The 22,257-nt window shown below is 42.7% G+C and overlaps 1 protein-coding gene across 4 annotated transcripts in view; it reads left to right on the top strand.

The window, feature by feature from the left end:
- The window catches only part of pbx4 (pre-B-cell leukemia transcription factor 4), a 34,992-nt gene that overhangs the window by 3,784 nt on the left and 8,951 nt on the right, over positions 1 to 22,257 (top strand). For 2 of the 4 annotated variants that reach the window (XM_084073070.1, XM_084073069.1), the window contains exons 2-6: positions 2,957 to 3,076; positions 4,717 to 4,790; positions 19,951 to 20,195; positions 20,634 to 20,824; positions 21,563 to 21,698. In XM_084073070.1, coding sequence (XP_083929196.1) covers positions 2,957 to 3,076; positions 4,717 to 4,790; positions 19,951 to 20,195; positions 20,634 to 20,824; positions 21,563 to 21,698 — 766 coding nt within the window. The remainder of the gene's footprint in view (positions 1 to 2,956; positions 3,077 to 4,716; positions 4,791 to 19,950; positions 20,196 to 20,633; positions 20,825 to 21,562; positions 21,699 to 22,257) is intronic. The other 2 variants (XM_084073071.1, XM_084073072.1) reach the window with 1 other exon arrangement.

The following is a 22,257-nucleotide window of genomic DNA, read 5'->3' as shown; positions in this document are numbered from 1 at the left end:
CACACTGCAGGTATGATGCAGCGTTTGCATTACAGCCAGCATGCCAGCGTAGTTCCCATATGGTTGCACGGTCGGCTAAACCATATGGACCCCATGTCAGCAATGTCAGCGGCATCCACTTCAGTCCCAACTGCGATGCCCATGCAGGCTATAAGTAGCTTCTACCTGGCCCTTAGGTGGGCCCCAACTAGCCATGTTTATGTGGGACCAAGGCGGGTCCTAACTGGCTTTGCCCATGCAGGCTTTAACTGGGTTCTACCTGGGCCCTAGGTGTACCCTAACCAACCACAGTGCAGTGCCCATCGCTCCAATTGTTGTGAAGTCAGGGCTCTCAATACTGCACATTGGTGGAGGAGGAGGGGCCGCAGGGCGACCGCACACATCGCTGAACCAATGGTAGCCCACGGATGTTTCCTCTGTGGATTTACAATCTGCCCCTCTATGCCACATATCATCCGCACTACAGGGTCTTCACTGACCGAGCCACGGCCCCACTGACCCTCATGACGCTACGCCACTTAAACGTGCGGCAGCATGCGCTGGGTTGCCAGGTTTGCACAGCCTGCGCCAGAAACAAGCAACCACCTTCATGAAAAAAAAAAAAACACCGAAATGGTCCGCAATGTTCCAGGGGTGTCCCCGCGCGTCCCAACACTCCACAGGGGGTCAGTGGACCATCAGGGGGTCCGCGGACCCCCTGTGGACCCCCTGAAACATAACAAATATTTTTTCTTCAAATTTGTCCCTTTTTCAAAAAAACTTTTCCACAGTTTCACTCCGCCGATTTGGGTCCCCCAATATACACACGGCCACGCTGGGCCCCGTGCGCGGCTGGGGTTGAGGGGGGCGTAGCCCCCCGAAACTCTAGTTAGACATAAATGTCTAATGCAGGAGGTACAGACAGGTACAGATATTTGGGCTAAAAGGATAACACAAAAAAAAATCCTAGGGACTTGTTTCCATTGTGGTCCTATGAATTCAATTCGTCAACATAGCATAAAAAATAACAGCAAAATACAATATCATCACCTGGCCTAGTAAAATGTAGACTACTAATAACAGCCAAGTTATCTAATTGGGTGGATGATGTGTTGGCTATCTCAAACGTCTCTTCCTATCTAATGAGCACATGTGTCGATAATGTTGGTCATTGAAATGCAAATTAGATTGGTAAATGAAGGTATGGAATGGATTATTATGGATGGCCTTAAATTAGGCCATATCAGCCTGGTGCTGCACATGATGACAGCAGCCAGTCATTCTCATGACTCTCTTCACTGGTCATATTTGCATCAGGGTTATGTTTACATATCATGGATTCAAGAGTGCATGCATGTATAACAATAAGCAAGTGACCCACATTCATTTGCCATGTGGCTTGGAGGAGCATAAAGGTCATCTTAAAGTTGAAGCTTTAGTATTTCTTTTAACAATAGGCAGCGTCCACCGCAATACTGTGGCCATAGTGTGATGTGTCATTAGCTAGTGATTTTCCACCCAACATTTGACCACCTGGTTCTCTTAATTAATTCACTCCTCTTTCACTCCCTCCCTCCCTGGTGTTCATCCTTTTCATTGTGTGCTGGGTGCAATCAATTCTCCTATAATGTGTACGCGAGTGCAGCTGTCCGCAAATCGAGTTTCTATTAATGAGATGGGGAGGGGTGTGGTGGGGGGGTGGTGATGCTCTACTGGCAGCTTATGAACACTGGGTTATTACCTTTTTTTTTGGATGACTTAATGGCTCTAGATTTTTTAAGTGAAATGTGTTCACTACGTTTTTTCCCCCCCAGCCCAGCTCCTTTAGTTTTCAGTTTCTAATTAGCTTGCCTTGTGTTGCTTTTGTCTTTCTTAGGGTTGGTTTTCGTTAATAGCCATCTTAAAGATGAATGAACGGGGAGTGAGATATTACCATATACTTTTTCATGGAATGCAAAAGCCAATCCTAATCTGAAGAAGCGTGTGTAATAGACTAGTAGTAGGTTATTAGTCGATTTCAACTGTACTAAAACACAAATTAAAGGTGGCAACTTTGTTGTCTTCCTTTAGTCCCGTAGTGTAGAGGAGTGTGTTGAACTAGACCCCTACTCAGCATGTCTCCTCTGTGACGTGTGTTGATGTGCGCGTTGACTCTTAACTCTTTAGATAAAGAATTTACAATCCAACGTAGTAGGAATGACCCTTGGAGTATTTAGCACATTATCCACTTCAGTTAAAATGATATACTTTGTCATAGAACTGATAGCAAAACTAGGTGATCTACAAGCTCCCATCGAATTGCAACATATTGTGATCTTGTAGAACGGCTATTTTACATTTTTTATTTATTTCATTTTGGAAAGTTTTTGCTTAACGACATGCTCAAAATAGGGGGCTGCTCAAAATAGGAATGCCAGGTATCCCCATATTTTTGATAACTAGCAATATATGTGATTCTGTGTACATGATAATAGTAATTCAACTGACAAAAGTCCCAGGCTCTGAATAGGAGTTTATGAGTGGCAGATGGAAGTTTTTCCAGCCACAGCCTACAATGTAGGCCCTACATTTACCAGCATCTGGCTGTGATGTTGGTTTCCCGCTCAGGTCTACCCTATCGAAAAGACAAAACACATGCAGGCTTGTCATGTCAGGACAGTAAGCAGCCTAGGTCTACTAAGCTAACAGTATTCCTAGCAGTAGTTGCGGCTGGAATTGCTTAGAATGTGTGCAACCATCATCACAATAATTATTTTGACATTTTTGGTATCCACAGAATATTCTTCCCCTTAGTTCCGATCGACTAATAAAATGTGTGAGGTGGCTCATGAAGGGAGGGTGATGCCCTTGTCGTGGAGGGTGGCAGTGTGCTGGGATAGGGAGTGGTGTGGGCGGCACAGAGACATGGTGGTGCAGCGTACGCTACCTGCGCGTTGCCCTCCCTCATCCTCTCACCCTGTCACCATATTATGTTCAGATGCTGGCCAGAGGAGTCACCGGCGCATTCGCATTGGGGCGGATCAGACGACCCCACAGAGGGAGGGGGAGCTAGGGGGGGCACGGCAGGGGGTGGCCTGCCACTCAACTTCCAGCACAGGTCAGTACAGGACCGCATGAGCACCCCCCCTCCTCCTCCTGCTCAGTCACAATCCTCCATGATGAAGGCACCCCGCCCCCCAACTCAAATCCAGCAGTGACAACATAAAACTGATATGCAAGTGGACACAAGAACAGTCCATCACTCCAGACACATACTCGCCATAAGAAACTAGTACTGTGCTATCCTTACAGATATGTCAGCACACACTCGTTATCTAAAGGCTTTACAAGCTAAATATTTCTCTAAATACAGTCCTTAAACGCACCACACGCCGCGCTGGCCGCACACAACTGGACTTGATGTTGAGGTCAGGCGTAGCCTTATCATACTCATCTGTGATTGTCTGTAATGTGTTTCTGGTGATGTGTTTTGGATAGAAGACAGTCTAAAAATAGACTGAATTAGAAGGCTTTGTAAACTCGTTGTATTCGTTTAAACAACTTGAATTGTTTGTTGTGCATGAATTCTTGTGTTCCTTTTTCAATCATGGCTCAAAATTATAATGTAATAAACATTTTGGATGCTGGCATTGCCCTTTCATGTGCTTCTTGTAACTGGTAACAATATTGATATATCCACAGAATATCTGCGCATGCCTTTTTGTGTAGGCTTTTATAGACTCAAGTTTACAGACCACGCAAATTAGAAATACGTCATGGTTCTCTTGTTATGTGTGGTTTTATGTGTCAATGTGAGTTACAATGTTACAGACTTGCAATGATTCGTAATTTCGTAATTTGTGTGCAGCCGTTCTGCCGTGCTCTGTGATGTCTTTACTATGCAGTCATTTGATTTTATTTGGTGAAAATATTTGAAATACAAGCTCACAATGGGTCGCATTGTGAGCTTGTGGATCGGCTAATTTCGTCAAATGTAAAGGGCAAAAAAATGGTATAGTATAGACTCCTGGAGGGCCCCGGTCAACTAATTATATAGAGTTTTGAGTGGTTATGGAATTACTAATGTGTCACCCTAGGCTCTGGCATGTGCTGTAGTTGTGATTGTGAACATTTATTTGTTTGTGTGTAGTAACTTGTGCGTGTGTCTGTGTATCCCCTCTCTGTGTATGAATACTATTTATTTTTGCCTTGAGGCTATTTTTTTACAAAATTTGATTTAATTAGATCTAATGTCCCATCAGTTTGCCATGAACTGGACTGTAGATTACATCTTTCTGTAAAGGGCACAAAGTTGGATTACTTTTTATTGACTGTGGAACCAGACGCACAATTATGTTGTACTTGTGGCTAAACATCAGCACATACTGTACACCACCCTAGAACATGTCCAAATGTTAACATTACTTAGCAATGGGGATGCTTTTGTGCTGCCAAAGGCATCTAGATATTAAATACTAATGCTATTTTGTGCTCTTCTTATTATGTTTCCCTCTGCTCTTGAACATGATGCGATATCATAAGGCTTTATATGATTGCCAAGCAAATGCATCATTCTTAGTATTAATTGTGGAAAACTACCACATACCACAAAACTACCACTATTTGAATCAACGACTACTTCTACCTGCCTTATATATATTTTTTAAAATAGAATGCCTTGTAATGGAGATCTGTTTATCCTAATCCTGCTTTCCCCTCTATCTCTCTCCCTCTCTTCTGTTCTCTGCTCTCTTGTAGGAAACATGCCCTGAACTGTCACAGAATGAAGCCAGCCCTCTTCAGTGTTCTCTGTGAGATCAAAGAGAAGACGGGTGAGTCTCTTCTTCTCTTGCTCTCTTTGTATTCTCACAGTCTGCTCAGCTTGCTTGTCAGTGTTTAGATACAGTGTATCAGTGGCTGCTTTGCTCCTCTAATGGATTCCTTGATGCCAGGTTGATCTTTCATTGGCCTTGAAGTGAACTTTATTGATTATTTATCGATCCCATTGGTTGTAGCACTGATTTAGCTGCAGGGGATTGAAACTGTATCATCAGGTCAAGCTTATCCTCCTTAATTATTCCTGTATATAGTTTTGGGTTTGGCCGCGTAATTTTAGAAACTTGAACTATGTTAGACCTATATCGAGACTTCACGCTGACAACTCAGACTAATCTTATTTGACTTAACCCCATTGAAACAGAGCTATGGCTAATAGAAAATACTGCTTGATTGTTTATACAACCATGTTGTGTTCATTTGGGCATGGAGAACCAGATGAATGGGGAAATATAACCTGCAGTGGGGACAGATGGTTAGTTTTACTTCTCGGTCTATTTCCAATGAATAACAAAAAAAATAACAAAATTCATCAAATTGTCAATTCTACCCAACCTTGATTAAGAAACAGACAAACAGTCCCTTGCTGAAAGTGAATAGCGAGTGGACAGTGAACATGCACAAGGATGCAGCTGTTATTACGTTTTTCTGTTAATACATCAACACAGTTGAATAACTTTTTAATCACTTTGTTTAATGAACCAGAAACAATGTTGGATAATTTTAAGATAGTTTATTGGTGATAATGAATTTTGGCATCAGTTGAATGCTTTTGTTCTTATGTAGAGCGATTTGAACTTGTCTTGGAATGTTGGCAAATGATGTATTTCTAATTACGCTCATAGATTGACTATTGGATGTGAAGTAAAATCTCAAATGAACACTTGCATAGAAGCCTTATTCAGAGTACACTAGATGCTTATTCTTATCTTGTTAGCTATTCCAGTCAGCTAGCTGACAGATTTCTAGTATGGTTCAAAGGCGGAGGGCAGGAGTAGATGGCAGATTGATGGTTATGGTAGTGTGAATGGGGAGGGGTTTTGGAATTCTCTCCCACTCTCCAGACCTCTCTACATCTTTCCTCTGTATCCTCTCACAGCAAATCTCTCCGGTTCAAAATACAATTTGAAAGTGCAGCACTGGTTCCAGTTGTGACCCTCCTGTCAATAATGCATTATTGCTCTCCTGTGATTGGAGCAAAGTAAAGGGTAGGCTTGAGCGAGTGGGGTAGGGTACCTTGTTTCCCAGGCAACCAGTGGTCTTATTTACCCTAATGCCATTCACTTTGATTTTTCACTTTACTCTCCCCGCAAACGAGAGAAAGGGCCTATGAGTGCACAGACACAGGCCAGAGAGAGAGAAAGAAAACAAAAACCACACTTGTCGGTATGATGATGTTAATGTCACTATCTTCCACCAAATTTCGAGGTTGACAGAGGTGGGTGTTTCCTTGCTTTGCGGATGAATATGCCAGCCATAAAGGCTGAGTGTGTGTGTGTGTGTGTGTGTGTGTGTGTGTGTGTGTGTGTGTGGAGATCCTAGCCGCCTGCCATGTGGTACCCTCCTAGCAGCACCATGTATGTACCTGACATTTCTCTGCTTCCCCAGTAGACCCCCTGCAGGCTCCATTATGTGCCTCTGGAATGTGAATTGACTTCTGCTGTGCCACTCATGGAAGGCTCAATCAGTAGTATCTCTGCAGATACCCCCCCCCCCCCCCCCAGGAATACAGCCTCTCAAGGCAAACACACACACACATTGAACAAGGGATAAAAGCAACCTCGGTCTTGGGTCTACTCCTGCTGCTTCGGTCTTGTCCCACCCCCCCTCCACCCCTTTGCCTCACTCCCGTTCTTGAAAGAGAAGACTTGCTCTGAACTCGGGGCTTTGATATGGTAATGTAATGGTGGCGGGGGAGTGGGGGAGGGGAGGTGAATTCCTCTGAGTGCTGCAGTTGGTTAGATTGTTTTCATTGTAAAGGAAATGTTCTGCGCAAATGCCAGCAACCCCCCCCCCTCTCTCTCTCTCCTTTTCCACTACTCTGCTACAGTGCTTGTGTTGTCCTGAGCTTTCACATTTAAACATGACCTTGATTTGCGTTGAATTTTTCAGTTTTGTTAATTCGTTGTCAAAGAATCTCCGGGAAAAAATGTGAGCCTCGGCACTTGGAGGGAGAGAGGCAAATGATCAAAGTTGAAGAGACAATGGCTTTGCTTCAGCTCGAGTTCTTTTCCCCCTCACTCTCATGGGTATTTGCTGTAAAAATAGCTCTTGGTGCAGTGGGACAGCTTATGCCAAAATCTTTCAAAAGCCACTGCAGTTCTTCTCAGGCAGAAGTTTTTGATTTGGTTTGGTGGTGTTCTTCTTTTCTTTTTTTTTCTTAGGTATTTCTCCTCTTCTTTTGTCATTGTTGACAAGTTATTTGACAAATTACCACACTGGATCTGTCAATCGTTATCTTTCTATCATCCAACTCCACTATTTTTGGAATTTTTCCAAATCCGATTATTACGATGAAGGAAAATGTGGCAGCATGTAACCAAAATATACCTATTATTTCCTGAAACCTTTCAGGTCAAGGCTTTGTCGAAATCAAGTTCAGTCAACTTAAAAACGTAAAAAAATGCCAGACAGCTATTTAAAGCTTGTATAGCAAGCTTTGGCAACAAACAAGAACAATTCCGGTAAGAGACGCTTTTAAGGTTAGTTGGGCAAACTATAAGTAACTTAACTGAGTAAATAACTTGTAATTAATTGCCCCTTTCCTTAGACAGTTTTACCTTAAACAAGAAACCCAGAAAATACGGATTCTTATTTCTTGACTCTATATCACTGCATTGTCTACAAGAGAAGTGAATAGTTTTGGAACTCATACACTGTTTTCCTGAACTTTTATTTCCAACTGAGCACAACTTTAGTTGAATATGCTCATATCCCCGGAAAAATAAGCATGGATTTTCTCACAGACCCTTTTTCCATATTTTCAAATGGTTTTGTTTATGTATGTTACATATCAGTATAATATCATAGGACATGAGACTGGGTAGATGTTTCTCTTCCATATAATTTCTGGTCGTAGTGAATGTACACTTAACCACTTGAACCCTGGCGTCCCTATTCTGGGGAGAACATTTTGTTGAAAATAGACAATCTACAAGCTTAAAATGTGTTGCAACAAGATGCATTGTGAGCTTTTAGATCGTCTTTTTTCGGCAAAGAGATTTGGTGTAGAGGGGGAAAAAAGGAGAGGGGGCAAGGATCGAGCCCTGGGGGACCTCGGTCAACTAAGTATAGGGTTTAAAAGGGATGAGTGAATCTTATGTGTGACTTTCTCTTTTGGCCATTTTTAGATCTCATTTCATGATTGAATTAGACTTGCTTTACCCAATAGCTGTCTGTCATACAGAATGGAACCTCTTGTACAGTAGCAGTAACTTTTGATTGTCACGCAAACAGAAACATGGTGCTTCCTGCAAGTCTTTGTAGAATATGTATTTATTGTAACATTTTCTGACCTAGGTATAAAAACATTACAAACAAGTTTTATTATAATTGTGTAGTTTAGAATTGGATGAAAATCAGCATGCTTTCGCCCCGGTTAGAACCCTGGGGGACCCCGGTCAACATAGGATATAGGATATAAGTGTTAAGTGTCACTGTCTTACATGTAGGAATAACATGGAAAAGCTCACATGCTGTGTTCTTTGACTTTTGTTTAGTGAGTTGCAGCTGTAAAAAAAACAAGTGCTGCTAAGAGTAACATACTGTAGCTGACATTTGCTTGTTCAAAGTCAACAAACACTGAAATTGGCAACACCATTGGAATCTAATTATCATTTTAAAACCCACATTAGAGCCTCTGTGTGAGTTTTAACAAAAGGCACCTTGATGAAGGTTGTTACAGTGATAAAGCTAACAAGTTGGGAACTTGTGATCAATAAGGAGATGTTTCACAGCAGTGCGTTGTTAATTGGTAGAAAATCTTTGCTCTACAGCAGTGGTTCTCAACCTGTAGGTCGGGACCCCCAGGGGAGTCCCCACATGATTTTAGGGTGGGTCCCCAGTTGACAATGAAGTGACAATTGAAGGACTTTAAGACCTTTTTAATTACAAAAAAAAGAGAGAAAAGACCATTACTGCATCAAAAGTAACCAACAAACTATACTATAAAAAACTGGTCAAACATTTGCCACATTGTCAATTAATATAAGAAAGAGGCAAAAAAAAGAAAGTAGCCAACGTTGTAGATCTGCTATTTTCACAATATTTATCTGTGGAACCGAGTGGGGGGGGGGGGTTCCCAGTTCAAATATGATTATTTTGGGGGGGTCACGGCCTGAAAAGGTTGAGAACCACCAGAACGTGTAGTGAACATTGCAGCAGGATCAACAAGACTCTACTGCACCTCCATCTGAAATCTTGCACACACATGACCTCTTCCTTTGGTGATAACCTGCATGAGATTATTATAATCTCCAAATTCCATTTATGTCTTTTGATATATGAAATCTTCTTTTTTTTAATCCCGATGCCATATTTTCTGCATTGCAAAAATCATAGGGCCCTACATCACACAATAATCAGAGGCGACCATCATGCCCTGACTGCTCTAAATCTGGCCAAACCGTTGGGATGGGCTAATTGTGGGTCGAATTGTACATTTTATCGCCATGTGTAAATACGACTTTATCTGCCCTTTACTCTATCAAAGCCAGGAGCCTCAGCCATCCTGGCTTTGATAGTGTAAAGGGCCTGAAGTCCCAGTGAATGACGAGCTGTATTAAAGCATGTTAATTATTATTCATTTTCAAAGAGCTTCATTTTGAGCTCAGGCGTAAAATTTTATGAGTTGTTGGAAACCTCAGACTTTTATTATATAGTTTTACGAGGGAAAGCCTGCTGTGCCTGTTAACTGAAGAGCGGTAAGAGGTTTCAGAAGGATAAAAATATAGTTTGAGACATTACCAGCCCTGGCAGACAGACGAAGAAGAAGACGGGTCTAGTTGCATCATGGAGGGTCTAGAATCTAGACTCTAGATAGAACTACAGGAAGTGCCTATAATTTGATCAAGTGTTCCCCCACTGTACAGAGGTACACCGTCATCCAAGCTTCTTACATGGCAAAATCCCAGAGCGGTATATATCAGTGAGTTCATACACGTCTCCTTTCTATTTACATTCAATCTTTATGCAGTAGAGCTGGGTCATTTCATTGCTTTTGCAGGCATCTCTGTTGTGGTTTGTGGTGCCCTGCCACTCAAGCCGTGTTTCTCCTCTCCTCCTTTGCAGAAGAGAATGAAAAAAGATAGAGTGGGGGGGGGGGGGGGGTGCGGGGGGGGGGGGGGGGGGCGCTGGACCGATAGAGGGAGATTGATGAGGCAGTAAGAGCAGCAGTAATTACTCGGTGTCCATTCCCGAAGCCAGATTGGCAGACGGCTAATATCACACAGACCCCTGGCCCTGACAGACACCCCTTCCCCCCAGCCCCAACACAAGCCCTCCAACTGGGGAGGCAGGAGCACCCCAACCCTTAGCTCAGGCCTAATGGTGTGTGGGCTGACTGCTTTTCCCATGTGGTATTATTCCTGTAGGAATTGGGCCTCTGTATGTTGGGGATGGAAATTTTGTATGGCTGTAACGAGTGGATTTTAGGATGGGTATGACTGTGGTATTACTTTGCTTAAGTGCACCGCATTATGATTTTGGTTTGGATAGGATTCACTAAGGGCAGAGTGTGGACAAAACATAATAATTTCAATACTTTTTTACATTCTAATATTGTGTATGTAGCTGAAACCCTAGCGCTAATAGTACTAAATGACTTGACATAGTAAAAAACATGTTTGGACTCACTGTTGGTGTTTTTCATATTGAATTGTGTCATGTAATAATAATGATAATAATAATTTGTTTGCAACACACTTTTCTTAATAAATCACGGAATTAAAAAAATTGACTAAACTGAGCAGTAAATATTCAGAAAAATGTATTGAAATGAAAAATAATTGTAAAGTAGAAAAGCAAGGGAACAAGACAAAGTGATGTATTCTTATTTCTTGCAGTAGCTGCACATACTGTAATTCATGTTCTACTGAGTGACCCATCAGTATGGTTCCACGATCACCCGCAGAGCTGTGAAGGTCCGAGGCTGACGCCTACCTCTTCATCTCATCGGCCCTGCCTCTCAGCATGTCTCTGCCTCTCACACTGCTTTGAGCTTTAGCTTTAAAGGCAACCAACGTCTCTTTAATTAAAGATATGTAAATGTGGCCTCAGCTGGATTGCATTAGTTTGGTGGTGGGGGGTTTAAGAGTGTCATAGCACAGCTCCTAATCCTGACTAATTAAGGATTAATTACAATTGATGGGAGCCTTCCACCCCTCTGTAGCACGGCACATTGCAGTCCCAGACAGTATGTTTGTATATTTCACACCATGCCATGCCACGCAATGGGGTGATGGAGATATCAGGGCTGGTGGCGGGGTGAGGGGTGGGGGCCAAACACAAGCCATCCCAGGATCCAGAGCATGTTTGGGGTTATTGAAGACACCGGGGGACCCCACTGTCATTCTAAGCCTCTGGAGATCTTGGTCATGGAGCCAGTCTAGATGGATGACACCAGAGGACTGACGTATTCGGGCTAGACGCTAATCTAGAATAAGCTGTATGTCTCACGCAAAGGTGTGAACACACATACAACACAGCCTTATCACTTGTCTAGAGGATGAGTTGTGAAGAGCTGCTGCTGTTTCTGTCGGCCTGTCTCTGTATGTGGCCTCTGTTCTATGTGCTTGTGTTACCAAAAGCCTCAGTTATACTTAGTTGCGTGCCGGTGTCGTGCTCAGTAAATAGCAGATCTACAAGCTCGCAATGCGTAACATTTGTGACTCGTTGTGAGCTTATATATCTGTATATTGCACACTGTACATTTTTGGCCGTCTTATATGTGTATTGCATGTCAACATGCATGCAATGTTTGGGGAAAAAAGTTATACTTGTGATTATCCACATTGTCAGACTGCGTAAGTTGATGAGTCTAGCTGTCACATTGTGCATCGAAACTATGACCAACGACTGCCAACGTATGCCAGGGCAATGTTTTACCACAAGAAAACACAAAAGGGAAAGAAGGAAAATGTCGACACGGTCTTGGCTTGACAGAAGAGCACAACAACATGGGTTGGCAATTCTCCAAAGGGAGCTGGTAATACCTCCAGACGTGTTTCACGAAACTGTCTGCACGTAGAACTAGCAGACAGTAATTAATTCTGCATTCTTTAACATAGGGCTGGGAAATTAACCGAAAATATATATATAAAATATATTTCAAAACCGACATTTAGAAGTAGAACCTCTAACCAAATTAATCGAATAATCGAGAAGCACTTAAAAAATATATATATTACGATTTTTTATATTGAACTAAATTGAACAGATTGAACAATTAAGCCCTGTATTAAACAGCGTGACTGCTGGTAGAATGTTCCTCACATTTGGACTGCACTGCATAGGCATCAGGACTGTGTTCCTAAAATAGTTGATAGATTCGGAGGATGTATGCTGGACTTGTCTTGTACAGAGTAAATCTGTTGCCCCAGCTCTCTCCGGTAACATCTGACTGTGTCATAATGCTTGTTCACTTGTTATAAATGTGTGCTGCTCTTCTGATCTATTGCTTAATTGCCACCTAATTTGCATAACAGTGCAAATTAACGACCTCTCAAATGAGCGTTCATTTTTCACAAAGTCTTTAGGAGCTCCTTAAGAGTCTGTGCTAATGAGCACAGGAGGCAGCTGGCCTGATGAGAGTTGGAGGGATGAGGATAGCTAGGGACTGGGGGGGAGATCCTAACAAACCTTATCCTCTTCCTGACTATGAAATTACACACTTCCATTTCCTCTGTCTCAGGCTTTACTTACTAGGGATGTCGATGGCTTTACAAATTCAGGTACACGCGCTCGACTAACCGCAGAATACGAGTCACCTCTGCTAGTAGCTCATCTTCACTCCAAGCTAGATTCTCTTGCCTTGCAAAATGATATTGCCATGTGTGTTTCAGTTAGTTAACAGTTTTTGTTTTTGTTTCAGATTTGGTAGCAATTTCTGAATAGTTACTGTAGCCTAGGTTGGACTAGGTGTAGGTTCAAAATATATAAATGAAAATTATTGTTGATGATTTTTATGTCATAATATACACTTTATATTGTATATACAGTTTTTGGTAAATAATAATCTTTATTTATTTTTATACACACACACACACACACACACACACACACACACACACACACACACACACACACACACACACACACACACACACACACAGAGTTAACCGTTCATTAAATATTATATTTGTTTGGGGGAAGACCATATATAATTTGAGGAAACTTCATCTAAAGAAAGGGTCTTATCAAAAAGATAATTATCTGATGGAAGAGTTTGATAGTGTGCTGGATTGTTGTGTCGGTGAACTGACACCACACGGATAAGATAAGACTTGTGCATTTTCCATGTGCAGTCAGTGATCCCATTTTATCAGAGACCATCTCAGTATAAACCGATGTGTATTTGTGTGTGCGTGACTGACTGCTGTGTGTTCATACCCTAAAAGTGGGTACGCAACAGTCACTGCTCCGGTCTCGATCTCTGCTGTTAATTAAGGGCTGATTAATGATGTGTTGGATTGAAGTGTTTGCCCAAGGTGTGAGTTCTACAATTCATGTCTTAATCAGGTCACACTGTGTTTACCCTGACTGCTCACTACTCGTGCACGCGTGTGCGTGCAGGAGGATGCATGCAACGACAAGGTTGTGGGGATATAGCCAAACAGATGCTGATTAGTGTGAGCTGCTTAAAGAAGGAATGGACATATGGATTGTGCTTATCAAGTTCACTGTCCTTGTCCTGCACAATAAAACATATTTGAGGTAGAATGGGTCTATAATTATTCCTGAGTCAAATTCACGGCACACGTTTGCCAATGTCTATTGGTTAAGCTTCAAGTTCTATTTCTTTAAGTATGTGAGAAACTGTCCCTCCGAATGCTTCCTCTTTTAAGCTGCGATATGGAATTGAAACATTAAAGTTGTCCTTCACAAAACTAGGGCTGAATTTTCCAGTGTTCATGATTAAAAAATCATAAACGTATTTGTTTGATAAGATAGACACAAGTTAGCCTTACACTTTAGTAGAAAATAATGCTTGGTATGACCTTTTAGTTCCAGTTACCGTTTCCAAATTGAAACAAGATATCTGAGCTGTATGGGGTATGTTTGTTGTCTTCAAAAAGTAGAGCACGCACAGCCGATCTGGTAAACAGATGCAGGACAGACTGAGAAAGATAGAATCTGTACTCTGTTAAGACTTGTTCCCTTTGTGTTTATTGACAATCAACATTTCTTTTCAATCCTCAAATTTGAAAATAAAGGTAGTCACAGGAGAGGATTAGTGAGTGTCCTCAAAACCCAATGGGAGAAAATGTAAGTGTATGCACACTACCCTTTTTTTAAAAGTTTGTTGTCAAATGCAATAGTGTGTGAAATGCAACTTACATTAGTTAATTTCAATACCATTTCATAAGGTAGTCATCCCAAGTTTCCAATTCATTGTTAAAAATCAAAAGCAGATGTTCAGGCTAGAGCTTAGATTGGGCCCAAAAGAACGACTACCAGAACCCGTGCACAGTCTGAGCCTGGCACAGGCCTGTCCCATTGCTGCATTTATGGGACCATGTTGATTGTTTATTTCATTGTGTAATTGTTTTTGAATTTATGCTGTAATATGAAATATATATAACTAATATATATATAACTATACTATACCTGTATAACATTATGATTATCACACCAAATAGTGTAACCCCCACCCCCCAAATAAATCGCTATACTGTATGTACTGTATATACTGTATATACTGCATATACTCTGAGAGACTGGCCTGACTCAGGCCTGAAGGAAAATGGAGGGAAACTCCTACCCAATCCCCTGGCTGGTCTGCTCTCTGGTCCGGTCAGAGAAACAAACCTCTAATTTGGGCATATGGAACCTGAACGAACCTCTCGGTTTGAAGGTAAAGTTGCCGTCTCTCTGAATGTTTTTTGGGGCCATCTGTGAAGATGCACACATGGAGTCACCCCATGGAGACTTGAATTCATGGATATTTTTTTGTTTTCGTCGCATTCCAAAGCCAATAATCTGATGACCAGTGGACCGGTAGGCAGCGGTTCCAGTAGGAGACGCAAAGGAGACTCTTTGTGTCTCCTACCGGAGCCGCTGCCGGTCATCAAATTAGGAATGTGACAAAAAATATATATATATATCCATGAATTCAAGTCTCCATGGGGTGACTAATCGATAGAAAAAAAGTCATTTTGGGGGTGAACTATCCCTTTAAGCCTGATTTTGACAATAACACGTTGTGCTTCTACGCGTTTGTGAGCTTGTAGATCGTCTGTTTGTAGCGCACGACACGATGCACAAACGAGTGTAAATGAGACATTATTATCCCGCCCGCGGCGACCATTTATCTGTACAGTTGGTAGCTCACAGGAGTTGTGAAACACATAAATCTGATTACATCCAACCAGGCTCAGGCATGAAGTCAAATTCCACCTGTTGTCCTTGAGTAAAAGCCACCTTGTCGTCTGCAACCACATTATTCAGACCTTCATGATCATTTATTATCAAGACGGAGGAGGGATTATCCCCCTGCAGTAGATCTTTGTGACTACAGGCAGACACAGTATGGTATAGATGGGTTTAATCCAAATGCTTTCATGTTGTATGCTCTCATGTTGCTAGGAGACGAGCCAAAACCCTTGGACACATCCGGTTGGCTGTTGGCCAGTTCATATTATCTTGTGTTTGCTGTTAAAGGAGTAGTTCACCCAAAGAATTACTCATTTGTGAGTAATTTTTGGGGAGAGCTACTCCCTTTAAACATTGGCTAACTACCTGCATAAACCAGTTTAGCATAACGTTAGCTATGCTAGTTATTATGTTGGAGTGAAGCCCTTAAGATAATTTATCCCAGTATCATTGTTTCTCAAAATAACTTTGTATTCACCATTGGTTGGTGAACATTCACTGTTGTCAATGTTGTCAGTTTGAAACCCTACTGTTGCCTGGAGGATAGTTTCAACCTGTGGATTCAGAATCTGTCTCCAATGCTCCAAAAATATTTCTCTTCTAGGTACATCAAAGAAACTTAATTCACTGTGAAGAGTTAACTTATTTTTTTTCTTGTTTTGACATGGTGCAGCTGTAGTTTTGTTTTTGTTTTTTTAAGGTGGTTTGTACCCAGCTGTCTTTTTTTGCTGACCAATGTTGTATCATCCACCCTTGTTTATATCCATCTGGCTATGAATTTAAGGCCAATGCAGCCACAGCCAATGTGTTTACTTATCATATTCTTTAGTGGTGTGGTTGAGATTTATTTGTACAGCGATTTTCCATGGCAAATTTGCATATTTATGTCGCATATTTCTATTATGAAAAAAAAAAACATCTCTCTCTGTCTCTGACCCGTTCTCTTTATCTGAATTCTGTGCCTGTAATGAAAGGAAAACCTCTGATGTTTTCACAGTCCTATCTTTTTTCCCCCTCTCGCTCTCTGGCACTTCTGCACTCTGAATTCTGTATATTTCTGTAGTGCCCCTCTCTCTCTCTTTCTCTCCTCTCTCGCTTGCTCTCACACACACATCTCATGTGACTCGCTTTTTTTTTCAATTCTCCTTGGTTCTCCTTCCACCCGCTCTCTCCTCTTACCTTTTTTCTTCTCCTCTCTCTCTCTCTCTCTCTCTCTCTCTCTTTCTCTCGCTCTCGCTCTCTCTCGCTCCCTTGCTCTCTCCCAGTGAAAGGCTGAGAATACCCAAGGGAGCTGATGCAATTAAAATGCTAATCCTGTCTGTCTACAGAGAGAGGGAGAGAGGGGGGGGGCTGACAGCATGAGGGATTGCGGCTCACATGGAGAACTCGACTGAAATGGAGAACAGAGGGGGGAGGGGGGGGAGTGGGAGAATAGGGGGGTGCCGAGGGGGGGAGGGTTCTTTTTTTGGGGGGGGGGGGGGGGGGGCAGAGAGGCCAGAGTGAAAAAGGGGATGCATGCAGGAGGAGAGAGAGAAAAGACAGACTGGGATAGAGCAATGTGCTGTGAGCTGAGCAGTGATATACTGACTACGTTTAAGGAGCATCTCTCCCGATGTGTGGAAGATATTACAGCTAATGTACAGTGCTACGCTGTCGGTCGGGTCGTTCGCCCTCACCTAACTCCACTCCGTGTGCTCCGGTGTTGTGTCTGCGCGGCACACCCGTGTTTTCCATATCAGTCGTGTGCAGAGAAATGAGAATGATTATGTATGCAGTGGAAACCCAGCTGGATTCCCTGAATATTTCATAGTATGGGCTGCTTGCGCCGTCTCTCAACGCCACACATCCTAGCCAGGGTGGAGAGCAGGGTGTGCATAATGGTGTGGTTTTTAAGAGCAGCTTCGGGATGCAGCTATGTGGGCCTTGAGCCTAATTCATACTCTGTTGAACGGCAATGGTGTAAAACGAAAATGATGCGTAACTTGTCAACAAAAACAAAAAAACGTTTAAGCGTCAACACTTTTTTCAGTTGAAAATACATTGTTTTTGCCATTAAGACGACGTATAAGTTAGGCTTTAGGGCTGGCTCCATATATTTTATGTGAAGCGTAAATTGTGATTCTGCATCACAATTTACAGTACTATTTACACTAGTATTCCATGTTTGCTTTGTGAAAACAGCCCAGTGCTGCCAGCAAAACCCGCTTGATAAGAAATGGAAACCAAACTGGTTTGATTTTAAAGCAAAACAGCCAGACAGTGTTCAGGCCTGCAGGGCTTTCCTTTCTTTTTTTCCCTCTCCCCTTTATTTTGGCCAACAGTTGCTTGGTTGAGTAGAAGAATTCAGATTTCTTAATGCTCTTATCCATGTCATGTGTTCCTTATTCGGTACAGTATTCGTAACTCATCTCAAAAGTCGCCGTAGCCTCTTTAGGCCCTCCTAGACTGTGTGTATGAATGCAGTTGTGGGTAATCATGGCTTAATTGGAGTAATTAGTTGAATGTGAGGGCATTAGGCTACAGCTGGGGGCCATAATGAGGAGCGTGAGGGGGTGTGTGGGGGTGGTGAGAAGCCTTGAGAGGCCTCGTCACCCTCTTGGCTGTAGGTCAGGTGTCCTGCGCAGTGTATAAAAATGTGTTTGAATACATAGTCTGCATGTCGCAATGGAAGATGGACCTCTTCCTCCACCGCTTAATGGCTCCAGCTGTATCAGGAACAGGGTGGCCCGGGATTGGCCGAGGCAGGACGACCCAGACTAAAGTCTGGGAACGCACGTAAAGTCCACGTCGAATCAGAGCGCAGGCATGTCACCCGGCTAGCTTTATGTGTCCGACAGGACAGCAAAGCCGCCGAGGCCTGATGAGTAGGTGAGTTCCAGACTATCACCACTATGTACCTATGTGGTAAATGGGTATACTGTCAGTGGCTGAAGGGAACGAGAGGAGGGAGTGGTGTTGGTGGGCGAATCGGGGTCATTAGTTCAGTCGGCTGGGTCTGCTGCATTCCTGAGCCCTGAGAAGGGGGAGCAAGAGAAAAGGAATGTGACTCGGAGCGAGCGAAGACCTAAGTGGAGGGAGAGAAACAGGCAAGAAGGAACAAGAAAAAAAATCAGCCGGCAGAGGTGGAAAAAAAAAAGTTTGAATCTTAACAGGAGACTCTGAAAAAGAGGGAAAGAGAAAGTGGACATTGTGATACAGTTTGAAAGTAAAGAATGCATACATTTCACAGCTGTTATTTGTTATAAACTACATTTAGTATTCCTTGGCTGCCATACTCTTCATATTGGTGAGTTTTATAGTACAGCAAATACTGTAAAACCCTCCTTGGTTGGCAAAGTGCTCTCAATGATGAACCTTTTGTTATCATCTTGAAGACAGCTCAGGTTGTTGATGGTGTGTAACCAGCAAAGCCGCTAAATAAGTAATTCCCTGACTCTCTGAGTGCACCCCCTGAGCTTTGACCAAGTAGCATAACCCAAAGGGCTTTGAGTTTCCATTAGGATTAATCTCATCATCCATATTTGTCTGTCTGATTCCCTCAACATGTGTGATTTAACTGTTGTTATTTTTCTATTAACCTTGTAAATAGTGAGGGGGGGGAAAGAAAATGGGCATGAATTACAATAAAGAAAGGGTAGTGATAACTTAAATGACTACAGCAAAGAAAGACTTCTCTGTATTTTAAACTTTTCAGTGTAGGAGTGGTTTGTGTGCAAGGTATTGTGTGTGTGTGTGTGTGTGTGTGTGTGTGTGTGTGTGTGTGTGTGTGTGTGTGTGTGTGTGTGTGTGTGTGTGTGTGTGTGTGTGTGTGTGTCTGTAAGTGTAAGAGAGAGATGAGCACATGGCTGCAGGCTGACAGAGGTCTTGGTTTAATACAGTGGTGGAGTGGAGCGGCTGAAAGCTATACTTATGGCCAGCGGGGCTCATAGTGACAGCACATGCACTCCCATTACTAGTGCCATGCCTCATGTGACGCTCTCTCTGGCAGCCTGCCACTGAGGGGCCACACTGCCCTCTGCTGTTTGGAGTATGGGAGCTACAGTGCAAGCTCATTGAGGATTCAGCCTGACTCTGCCCTGCGGTGACTCAGGAGGGAACGTTGCCTGGTTTTTGACAGCTCTGCACAATTTTAGCATTGATAAGGTGTCCTCCCATGCACTCTTTAGAGCCCACAGTATTAGCCTGCTCTTTTGGTCTGAGGGGGGAAGAAGAAAAAAAAAACCTTGGCATGGACATTTCTGCTTTCAAAGTACTTTATCCACTTTAACCCTGGCATCCTTATTTTGGGCACATTTTCAAAACTTAAACAAATAAATAAATCGTTCACAAAGCGACGCTTCGTGAGCTTGTAGATCTGCTATTTTGGAAGTTTGTCATATTATGTTCGAGTGTTTGGACTGAGAAAGATCAGCTAAAGGCAGCATCATACTTGAAAGGTCAAATGTGGTATGAGAGGTCAAAGATGGAATGTCAGTGTCTATAATATACTGTAATATTAAAAACTTTTTTCTCTTTTTTTTTTCTTCACTTGTCCTCTCTCTCTACCTCTCTCCCTCCCTCTTCTAGTGCTAAGTATCCGAGGCGTGCAGGAGGAGGACCCCCCAGACCCCCAGATCATGCGTCTGGACAACATGTTGTTAGCAGAGGGTGTGTCGGGACCAGAGAAGGGCGGAGGCTCGGCGGCAGCGGCGGCGGCTGCAGCGGCGGCCGGGGGCTCGCCCAACGACGGCAGCATCGAGCACTCTGACTACAGGGCCAAGTTGGCCCAGATCCGCCAGATATACCACTCTGAGCTGGAGAAATACGAGCAGGTTTGGAGCTTCTACAACTACATGCTATTGCTATACTAAATGTATGCACACGTGTACATTTTTGTTGGTGGTGGTCTTTATGGCTGGGTGTTATGGAAACAAACCTAATCTCACAATATTTTTTGACCAAATATCTCTATATCACAATATCGATAGAGGATAGAATATCAATATTTTAAAAAAAGATTTGAATTCCTAAAAGGCCAAAATAGCCAATGTACAATTACAACGTGTCACGATGCAACGTGTGGCGAGATTGCAGATTTGTAGAAATAAAATGGACAAAAAAAAAACGTATGCCATATCACGATATTACAATATCCAAAGTCCCAGTTGATATCTAGTCTCATCTCACCATATATATAATATCGATATATTGCCCATCTCTACTTGTCTTTTCCATAATGAAGTCCCTCTCTCGCTACTCTGTCACTCCAGGCATGCAGTGAGTTCACCAACCACGTGATGAACCTGCTGAGAGAGCAGTCTCGCACACGGCCCATCTCTCCAAAGGAAATCGAGCGAATGGTGGCCATCATCCATCGCAAGTTCAGCTCCATCCAGATGCAGCTGAAACAAAGCACCTGCGAGGCCGTTATGATCCTGCGTTCCCGCTTCCTTGACGCCAGGTCTGTCTGGGTGGATGGTGGTGTCCGTTTTCACTGCTTGTGGGGGTTGGAGCAGTAGTTTTCAAAGTGGGGTCCTTGGGGGAGGGGGGTTACAGGGGGTCCCCCAACAGTCTCTTAACCACATGAACATTAGCGTCCCAATTCTGAGGTGAACATTTGGTGAATATAGCTCATAACGTGTTATGAGCTTTTAAATCGGCTAGAGATTTGGTGTAGAGGGCCCCCCGGAGGACCCCGGTTAATTAAGAATATAGGGTTTAATTGGTTAATTTCCCATCATTCAATTCACTGGAACTAATTACAATACAAAAAAGCATGAGTGACTATTCTAACATAGAAGTAGATTCATAGTGGTGATACTGCAACTAATGTATAATTATGACATTTAGTCAATAATTTTATTTAAACAAAAGAAATGTTTACTCATCAGGGTCCCTAGGACAGAATAATTTTAAATGGGTGTCCATGGCCTAATGAAAGTCAAAATGGGGGTCAGTGACATGAAAAGCCCATGTTGTTAAGCCTGATTTAGACTTTGTCCTATACCAGTGTTGTACGCTGAACTACAAGATCTGCTATTTTGTCTCACAACAAACATATCTGTGCGTCTGTCTATGATTAGAGGTTGTGCTAAAATGCTGTCAGTTCTGCTCCACAGCTCCAAATGATGTGAACATGTCGAGGAGTATATGCGTGTTATGCATGTTGGTCATTTGCATCTTGTCTTGTCTTTGTCAGGCGTAAGAGGCGTAACTTCAACAAGCAAGCAACAGAGGTGCTGAACGAGTACTTCTACTCCCACCTGTCCAATCCTTATCCCAGTGAGGAGGCCAAAGAGGAACTGGCCAAAAAGTGTGCGATCACCGTCTCTCAGGTGAGCAGCACAGCCAATACACTCTAGATATGTATTGGTTTGGCCGATATATTGGCCATTATTTGGCTTTTTTTAATGATATTGGTATCAGCAATTATGCAGCTGATGTGTCCAGATCTCTTAAGACTTTCAATCTGGTGTCCCTATTTAGAGCAGGTCCTATCATAGGCAAATGTTTTCTAAAATACCTGATCTACAAGCTCACATAATAAAATACATTTTATTATATGCAAATTATGTCAACCTTGGCATAGCTAAAGTCATTATTGGTACAAGAATGTCTACATCTGGGACACTCGGCATGGCATGGTTATGTTCCTGCCCACTACAGCGGAGACTAATGGACTAATGGTTTGAATCGTCCTTGGCGCATCCGTTTTGGCCAGGCATTCCACAATTGGTTGTGGGAGTGGGCGGGGAGGGTAATCTTTGTCGCTGTACTACAGACTAGAGCTCTTCACGGTTCCAAAAAACAGACCCAAACCGAAATGGACCTGTGAAATTGGCTCCGAGCCGTTCCGAGATTTTTTTCCAAATCACTGAACCAAACCTGGGTGGA

This window comes from Gymnoscopelus microlampas, assembly GCF_963454915.1.
Source record: "Gymnoscopelus microlampas genome assembly, chromosome: 11".
Taxonomy (NCBI): Eukaryota; Metazoa; Chordata; class Actinopteri; order Myctophiformes; family Myctophidae; genus Gymnoscopelus; species Gymnoscopelus microlampas.
The sequence above is the reverse complement of the archived record's forward strand: the minus strand, read 5'-3'. Positions and strand labels throughout refer to the sequence as shown.